General features: G+C 67.5%; 1 protein-coding gene across 4 annotated transcripts; it reads left to right on the top strand.

The window, feature by feature from the left end:
• The first annotated feature begins 1,279 nt into the window (after positions 1 to 1,279).
• On the top strand, positions 1,280 to 4,449 carry PRKAG1 (protein kinase AMP-activated non-catalytic subunit gamma 1). Of its 4 annotated transcripts, XM_052669795.1 has the most exons (12): positions 1,290 to 1,365; positions 1,516 to 1,576; positions 1,994 to 2,097; positions 2,204 to 2,285; positions 2,361 to 2,419; positions 2,531 to 2,576; positions 2,650 to 2,704; positions 2,798 to 2,924; positions 3,185 to 3,350; positions 3,617 to 3,654; positions 3,770 to 3,916; positions 3,999 to 4,449. In XM_052669795.1, the coding sequence occupies exons 1-12, from the start codon at positions 1,360 to 1,362 to the stop codon at positions 4,101 to 4,103; spliced, it is 996 nt and encodes a 331-aa protein (XP_052525755.1). In that variant the 5' UTR covers positions 1,290 to 1,359; the 3' UTR covers positions 4,104 to 4,449. The 4 variants fall into 4 exon arrangements, with proteins under 4 accessions (XP_052525756.1, XP_052525753.1, XP_052525754.1 ...); XM_052669796.1 differs by lacking the exon at positions 3,999 to 4,449 and having other exon boundaries at positions 1,280 to 1,365; positions 3,082 to 3,350; positions 3,770 to 3,851; XM_052669793.1 differs by having other exon boundaries at positions 1,287 to 1,365; positions 2,361 to 2,576.
• Positions 4,450 to 8,397: the final 3,948 nt, after the last annotated feature.

Raw genomic sequence — 8,397 nt, 5'->3', positions numbered from 1 at the left:
TTGTCGTTGGTTTTCGTTTTTTCCTTTTCTCTTTGTTTTCTCTCGTTGGTTTTAAATGTGAGCCCCAACCCCCCCCCCCCCCCCCCAGGCCCTCCTCCCCCCCCTCCCCGCCATCCTCATGGAGAAAACCCTCAGGGTGGGGGGAGATGGGGGCCCCCCACCCTCATCCCAGTGCTACAGTGTGAGGTTGGGGGGGGGGGGGGGCGACGCCATGGGGGATGGGGGGCACCCTGTTGCCCCTCACGCTCCGCTGTCGGGATGGGGGGGGAAGGTTATTTATCTATTTATACCTTATATTGTATATAATATGGGGTGGGGTGGGGGCTCTTTGTGCTCTGAGTGGGGGGTGCAGGGGGGGGGGGGGGCTGAGCTCCGAGGGGCAGCGATGGAGCAGCGTGTGGGCATTATGCAGCCCCCGGCCCCGAGGGGGGGGGGGGGCTGTTTGTAAACCCCCTCCCCTTTCCACCCCCCCACCCCCCCAATGCACCCCCAGGGCTCAAGGGGGGGCTCTTAACGCACAAACGGGCGGCGGGGGGGGGCTGGCCCTTTATTGGGGGGGGGTCTGAGCCCTGGGGGGGGCCCTGTGCCGGTGCGGGGGGGGGGGGGGCCGGGCGGGGCCGTTCTTTTAAAGCTGCTTCCGCAACTCGTCAAAAAAGCTGCAGAAAAAAAAAAAAAAGAAAAAAAAAAAAAAAAAGAAAAAAAGGTTTTAAGGTTTAAAAGAAGGAAAAGAAAAACAAAAAAAAAAAAGAGGGAAAAAAGGAAAAAAAAATAATAAAAAAAATAATAAAAATGACTTTAAAAAGAAAAAAAAAAAAATATAAATAAAAAACGACCCGAGGGGGGAAATGGGGGATGATGAGAAAGTTTTAAAGAAAAAAAAATAAGGAAAAAAAAAAAAAAAAAAAAAAGAAAAGAAAATATACGAGAAGTTTAACTTTCAGAGCTGTACATAAGGCCGGGGCGTGTAGAAAACCCGTTTTTACCAATACCGAAACCACTGGATGTTATTTTAAATAAAGCGCGTGAGAAGCCCGGCGCCTCGCTGTGCTCTTGGGGGGGTGCGCCGGGATCCCTTTTCCCCCCCTCCGTCTGGTGTTGTTTTTTCCCCTTCCAGGACCCCCGTCTTGTTCCTTTTCCCTTCCAGGACCCACTTTTCCCTTCTAGGACCTCGCGTGCACCCCGTGTTCAGGTCGTCGGGCGGTCAGGGGTCACGTGGAATGCGCTTACTTCCGGTCACGTGACAGAACTGCGCTTCCGGTCACGTGTTGAACGTGTTTCCGATCACGTGTGGGGTACTGGCGGAAGCGGTTCGCTGGCGCCGGGCGGAAGTGGGGCGGTGGCGGCAGCGGACCCGGGGCCATGGAGGTGGGGACGGAGCGGGATGGAAACGGCGGGGGGAAACCGGGGGGGACCGTGAGGAGCCGCGGGGGTGAGCGTGGGGCTGCGGGCACCGGGAGGGTAACGGGAGCGGGGATAACGGGAGCGGGGCCCGGCCCCGGCCTTGTCTGTCCGCAGGAGCCCGGCCCCGGTCCGGCCGCGCAGAGCCCGGCGGAGCGCAGCGCCCCGGGAGCGGAAGGTGAGGGGGGGGGAGGAAGGGAGGGAGGTCGCGGTGTCCCCGGGAGGGGATGTGCCGTTATTGGGGAGAGCCGTTATTGCGGTGTGCCGTTATTGGGGTGCGGCGTTATTGGGGAGACCCGTTGTCGGGGTGACCCGGTGCTGGGATGTGCCGTGGGTTTGAGTCTTCTGGCGTCGCGGTGTCTCTGCGTTGGGATCTCTGACGTTTTGGGCTCTCCTGCTGTTGTGGCTCGTGCTGTTTGGGGGCATCTCCTGTTTTTGGGGTCTCCTGGTGTTGGGGTCTCCCACGTTCTGAGGCGTCTCACATTTGGGGTTTCCTGTATCATTGTGCCCCATCTTTTGAGGTGCCCTGTTCTGAGCTCCCCTTCCTGCTGGCCGCCCCTCACGCTGCCCCCCCTCCCACCCTCCCACCCCCCAGGGGAGCCCCTCCGTGGTCCCTACACGGCCTTCATGAAGTCACACCGCTGCTACGACCTCATCCCCACCAGCTCCAAACTCGTCGTCTTCGACACCTCCCTGCAGGTGGGTTGGGGGGCAGAGGGGGGATTGGGGGGCCAGGAATGGGCTCTGCCCTGCCTGGGGGGGGGGGGTCCCGACATCCCCCTCCTCCTCCGTGTCCCCGCTGTAGGTGAAGAAGGCTTTCTTTGCACTGGTCACCAATGGTGTGCGGGCAGCTCCGCTGTGGGACAGCAAAAAGCAGAGCTTTGTGGGTGAGCGCTTTGTGGGGAGGGGGGAGCTGGAGGGGGGAGAGGGGGCAGGACCCCACTTACCCCCCCACCCTGCAGGCATGCTGACCATCACCGACTTCATCAACATCCTGCACCGCTACTACAAGTCACCCATGGTAGGGGGGTGGTGCTGGGGGGGGGGGGGGGGCTGCCCCATAACCCTGTGGGTTGGGAGGGTGAGGGGGGGGCCCCGTTGGATGAACCTGGGGGTTCCTCGTGGTGCTCAGGTGCAGATCTACGAGCTGGAGGAGCACAAAATTGAGACGTGGAGAGGTAACAGAGCTGCCGCCTCCCGCTGCCCCATCCCTGTGTGGCTGCCCCACAGCTGAGCCTCCCCTCCCCACAGAGGTGTACCTGCAGGATTCCTTCAAGCCGCTGGTCTGCATCTCCCCCAATGCCAGGTGGGGGCTGTGGGGGGGTTGTGGGGGGCTGAGGTGGCGGCACGGGGGGGGGGTTTGTGTGAGCCCCAATCGCTCCTTCTGTTCCACCCCCAGCCTCTTTGACGCCGTCTCCTCCCTGATCCGGAACAAAATCCACCGCCTCCCCGTCATCGACCCCGACTCGGGCAACACTCTCTACATCCTCACCCACAAACGCATCCTCAAGTTCCTCAAACTCTTTGTAAGTCCCCCCTCCCCACTCAGCAGTGGGTGCTGCCCCCCTGGCTGAGCCGCGCCGGGTTCTGCAGGCTGGGGGTGGGCGCAGGTTTGGTGCTGGGGTTCCCCGGGCGGCGTTGGGGTCCCGCTCCGCACCCAGCACTCTCTGCTTTCACTCCTAGGACCCCGTCCCAGCCCCCCTCCCCATGAGCCAGGGTGCAGCCGGAGCACCAAACCCAGCCAGCGTCAGCACTGTGTCCCCTCCTCCCTCCCCGTCCCCTGCAGATTGCAGAGGTCCCGAAGCCCGACTTTATGGCCCGCACTCTGGAGGAGCTGCAGATCGGTACCTACAGCAACATCGCCGTGGTGAGCGCCAGCACCCCCATCTACGTGGCTCTGGGCATCTTTGTGCAGCACCGCGTTTCTGCTCTGCCTGTGGTCGATGATTCAGGTGAGGCTTTGGGGGCGGCGTTGCTGTCGGTGGGCTCTGCGCCCCCCTCTTGGGCTCTGCCCCCCCCCCCCCCCTTTGGGCTCTGCCCCCCCCCCCCCTTTGACTTTGCCCCCCCCCCCTTTGGGCTCTGCCCCCCCCCCCCCTTTGGGCTCTGCCCCCCCCCTTTGACTTTGCCCCCCCCCCCTTTGGGCTCTGCCCCCCCCCCTTGGGCTCTGCCCCCCCCCTTGGGCTCTGCCCCCCCCTTACAGCCCCGGCTCTCCTTGCAGGGCGGGTGGTGGACATCTACTCCAAGTTCGATGTGATTGTGAGTATTGAGGTCGTGGCGACGTGGAACGGAGCCGCAAGGGAGGGAGGTTGGGGCTCGTGGGGCTCCTGGGGTCCCAGCTGCCCCCCCCCCCCAGCTCCTCTCCCTGCCCCAGAATTTGGCTGCCGAGAAGACCTACAACAACCTGGACGTGACGGTGACGCGGGCGCTGCAGCACCGCTCCCATTACTTCGAGGGCGTCCTCAAGTGCTACAAACACGAGACGTTGGAAGCCATCATCAACCGCCTGGTGGAGGCCGAGGTAACTCGCGGCCCACGGAGCGCGGGGGGGGGGGGGGGGGGAGTGGGAGCCCCCTGCCCACCTCGCCCCCCCCCCCCCCCAGGTGCACCGTTTGGTGGTGGTGGATGAGAGCGACGTGGTGAAAGGCATCGTCTCCCTCTCCGACATCCTCCAAGCCCTGGTTCTCCCCGAGGGCTCTGAGCCCTGAGCGGTGCTGTGGGGGGGGGGCTCAGCCCAGCCCGGTGCCCCCCGCCCTCCCCTCCTCCCCCAGGGGGGTCGCACACACCAGCAGCAGCAGCAATAAACCGGCTGTGGGGTGGGGGCGGCTTCTACCTCCCCCCCCCCCCCCCACCGGGTGCTTGGGCAGCCCCCAACCCCTCAGTGTGCTCCTATGGGGCGACTGATCCTGGCTGGGGGGGGGGCTGGGGGGGGCCGCATGGGCTGGGGGCGTCCCGGCCCCACATAGCTTTATTTTTCCCCCACTCTGCTCCCCCCTCACTGCCACCGCTTTGTGTGCGGAGAGAAATGGCAAATAAACACAGACCTGGCACCAACGCAGCCTCGTTGTGTGGGGGCGCCGAGGGGGGGGGGGGGGGTGGAAGGGGGGGGGGGCACCGGGACCCCCCCCCCGCGTCGCCGTCGGGGGAATCTGCTGAGCTCACCCAGCCCCTAAATCCCTGTTTGTTCTGCCGGTGGCTTCGCTGAAAGGTTGGGATTGGAGATGTGGGGGCAGAGGGGGGAGCCGGGCCTGGACCCCCATTTGGGGGGGGCTGTGTGTATGGGGGGGGGGGGGTCTCTGCCCACCCCGTCCGTCTCTGCTCGGGGGAGGCACGGAGCCGTGCTGAGCGCAGCGCATTCCGGCCCGTGGGGGGGGGGGGGGGAGGCTGAGCGCCGCCGGCTGCGCCTCCGCTGTCCGGCACGGCGGTGCGAGGTGAGAAGCGGGGCGATGGGGGGCGGGGGGGGGCGCGTGGCCGCCCGGTGCCGGACCGGGGGGGTGGTGCCGGTGCCGGTGCTGCCGGTGGTTCCGTTGCCATGCCGCCGCAGGAGGGTTGCTAAGCTCCGCTCGGAGCCGCGTGGGCTGCAGCTCTCGGTGCCAAACCCGGCGATCGCCTCGCGCTGTCGCAGAAGGGGGGGGTTGAGGTGGGGGGGGGGGGGGTTGGAAAGGACCCCTGGGGAGGTGGGGGGGGGGTGCGAACCTGGGGGGCTGCGCCCCACATCCAGGCGGCGCCGCCACCCGCGCTCCCACGTGCGGCTGCGCCGGGGCGGGCGGGCGCCTGGCTGCGAAACCGGCGGCACCGGGACCGCCCCCCCCCCCCCCCCAACAACAAACCTGCCCCCCCCCCCGGGCCATGCTGGGGGGCACGGAGAGGGGCGTGGGGCGCCTGAGGATCTGCGAACGGACCCAGGTGCTGCTGGTGGAGATCGACGCCGTGACGTTTTGCAGCCCGACCGCCGGGATGGCCGCGGGGTGCCGGCCCGAGTCCCCGTGGGGCTACCGGCGCTTCGCCGGGGAGTACGCGTGAGTGGGGCTTCGGGGGGGCGGGACGGACCCCCCCCATCCCACCCCGCATCCCACCCCCCCCTCACGGCCCTCTCTGTGTTGCAGGTTCCTGGAGAAGCGCTTCGTGGCGGAGCTGACCCCCCCCCCGACCCCGCGTTGTCCCCCGGCGGGACTTCACCTCTCCCCCCCCCCCCGGCGCCGCACCACCCCCGGCTTCGCGCCCCCCCCCGCGGAACCGCAGTACGGCCCCCCCCCGCCAGCGGCACCCGCCGGGCCCCCTCTGCTCCCCGTTAGCAGCGGCCAGGCCGGGCCCCCCCAGCTACGAGACCCACATGCGGAGAGCGCGGGCGGCCGACCTGCGCCGGGGGGGGCCGCCCCCTTACATCTCCCCCCCCCGCCTACGACGCTCCGCACCGCACCCTGCAGCCCGCCCCCCCCCAGAGGCCGCGCAGCCCCCCTCCCCAAACCCCGCGGCCGCGGCTCCGTGCCGGGGGGCTGCAGCCACACGCTGCCCCGAGCCGCCACCGAGGGGGGGGTCCGATGGCCACGTGGGATGCAGCCCCCCCCGGCAGCATCGGGACCCCCCCTGCACTGCCAGACCCTTCCCCGCACCGCGGCCCCCCGGCACAGACCCGTAGGGCGCGGCGGGGGGCGGCGGGGGCCGGGGGGGCACGTCCTCATCGACGCCACGCGGGTGGTGGTCCGGGCTCAGTACGTGCCCCCCCCGCAGCGCCATCAGGTGCGTTACGCCGGGGGGGTCTCCGTGCCCGCCACCCCCCCCGGGACCCCGCACGGAGCCCCCCGCCTCCCCACCGGCTCTTTCACCCCCCTCGTGGCTCCAAGCGGAGCCCGGGGAAGGGGGGGGGGTCCCGGGGTCGGCCCCCCCCGCGGCGGCCGGCGCTCTACAGCCAGGCGTTGAGGGACGCGGTGTCCCGAATCCGACGGCACACGGCGCCCGATTCCGACTCCGATGCCGAGGGGGGGGTCCGGGGGGGGGCGGCAGCGGTCGTGCCGCGATGTCAGCGCCTACAGCAGCAGCAGCAGCATGGAGAGCCTGGAGGGGCCCCCCCCGGGGACGGCCAGCCCCATCCGGGCGTGAGGGGGGGGGGGGGGAGCTGCGAGGTTGCGGGTGTGTTGGAAGGGGGGGGGGCTTCGGAGGGTGCGGTGGGGGGGGGGGCGGGGTCTGGAGGGGTGCGGTTGTGTTGGAGGAGGGGCTTTGGGGGGGCGGACCCCAATAAAGGCTGCGGGGGTTCAGCGCTGTGCCTCTGCCCCGTGTGTGTGAATGGGGGGGGGGGGGCCTCAACCCTGGACTTTGAGCATCCGACCCCAAAACTGGAGCCAAACTTCCGAGCTGCAGCCCTAAAGCTGCTCTGGGGACCCCAACCCCCAAATGACCCTCTGGGGGGGGGGGGGAGGGGGGGCGACCCTCTCCTGTCCCGTAGCTCTTCGTGTTGTCCCCCCCCCCCCAGCACTGAGGCCGCTGTGTGACCTCACATCCCGATGTCACCGCGCTGTGTCCCTGCGGAGGTGGCGCATTGTCCCCCCCTCTCCCCCCCCCCCAGGGGCCCCTCCGTGTAATTAGCGGTGCCCGCACTGGGGCGGGGGGGGGGGGGGTGACGTCAGGGCCGGGGGGGGACCCCAGTGAGTCACCACTGGGGGGGGGGGGGGGGGGGTTGGGGACCGTCCCCCACATCGCCGCCACCTCTGAGTCACAGCGCTGAGGGGGGGGAGGATCCCCCCCCCCCCCCCGCCCAAAGGAAACCGCACCACTTCGTGGCCCCAATTTGTGCGTTATTTAAAACCTCCTCCGCCCCCCCCCCGCGCCACTCTGTCATTATCGCGGTGGCACCTCCGGGAGGTCACAGCCAGGGGACGCGGAGCCCATGGAGGGGGGGGTTGGCTGAGGGGGGGGGGGTCCCCGGCCACGTCACCCGCAGCCCCCGCGTGGCACCGAGCCGTGGGGGGGTCCGGCGTGAGGGGGGGGGGTCCGACCCGGAGCTGCGCTGCTGCACGGTTTGGTTCGGCTCGGAGAAGCCCCCCCTCCAGACACCCCCCCCCTCCCCCCGGTTGCCCCTCCGCCACCAGCAGATGTCGCCGCTCCTCCGGTGACACCGGGGGGGACACCGGCAGGGGGCAGCGGGGGTCTCGCGGTGCCGCGTCCCAAATCCCATCTCACGCAGCTCCGTGCGGGACACAGAACGGCTCCCGGAGCGCCGTGCTTCCATCCCCGTCCCACGGAGCCCCATCCCACAGCCGCACGTCCCGTAGGGCCGCTGCCCCATCCCACACCGCCGTGTCCCACAGCGCCGCATCCCATAATGCCACGGACCGGATCCCAATGCCGTACCCCACAGCTCCATATCCCACACTGCCATGTCCCCGTTCCCAGCGCCGCATCCCATAACGCCATATTCCGAAGTGCCATATCCCAGTTCCCGCACTGCCCATCCCATAGGGCCACATCTCACAGCTCCACATTGGGCCATTTCCCCATTCCCAATGCTCCATCCCATAATGCCCATTTCGCAGCTCCCTATCTCGCAGTTAGTGCCCCATCCCATGCTGCCCCATCCCATAGGGCCATTTCCCCATTCCCAGTGCCCCACATCCCACAGTGCCCCATCCATCCCATAATACCCCATCCCACAGCTCCACATCCCACACTGCCCCATCCATCCCATAGTGCCCCATTCCCAGTGCCCCATCCCATAGCTCCCCATCCCATAATACCCCATCCATCCCATAATGCCCCATCCCGCACTGCCCCATCCCATAATGCCCATCCCATACTGCCCCATCCATCCCATAATACCCCATCCATCCTATGATGCCCCCATCCCATAATGCCCCATTCCCAGTGCCCCATCCCATAGCTCCCCATCCCATAATACCCCATTCCATGATGCCCCATCCATCCCATAATACCCCATCCATCCCATAATACCCCCATCCATCCCATAATGCCCCATCCCGCACTGCCCCATCCCATGATGCCCCATCC

Source organism: Tympanuchus pallidicinctus, unplaced genomic scaffold (genome assembly GCF_026119805.1).
Source record: "Tympanuchus pallidicinctus isolate F22 unplaced genomic scaffold, pur_lepc_1.0 scaffold82, whole genome shotgun sequence".
Taxonomy (NCBI): Eukaryota; Metazoa; Chordata; class Aves; order Galliformes; family Phasianidae; genus Tympanuchus; species Tympanuchus pallidicinctus.
The sequence above is the reverse complement of the archived record's forward strand: the minus strand, read 5'-3'. Positions and strand labels throughout refer to the sequence as shown.

Bases quoted from the DNA above. Each gene is read 5' to 3' on its own strand.
- PRKAG1 (XM_052669793.1), top strand. The intron at 2,705-2,797 runs GTGGGGGCTGTG...TTCCACCCCCAG, and splicing joins TGCATCTCCCCCAATGCCAG to CCTCTTTGACGCCGTCTCCT. The intron at 2,925-3,184 runs GTAAGTCCCCCC...CGTCCCCTGCAG, and splicing joins TCAAGTTCCTCAAACTCTTT to ATTGCAGAGGTCCCGAAGCC.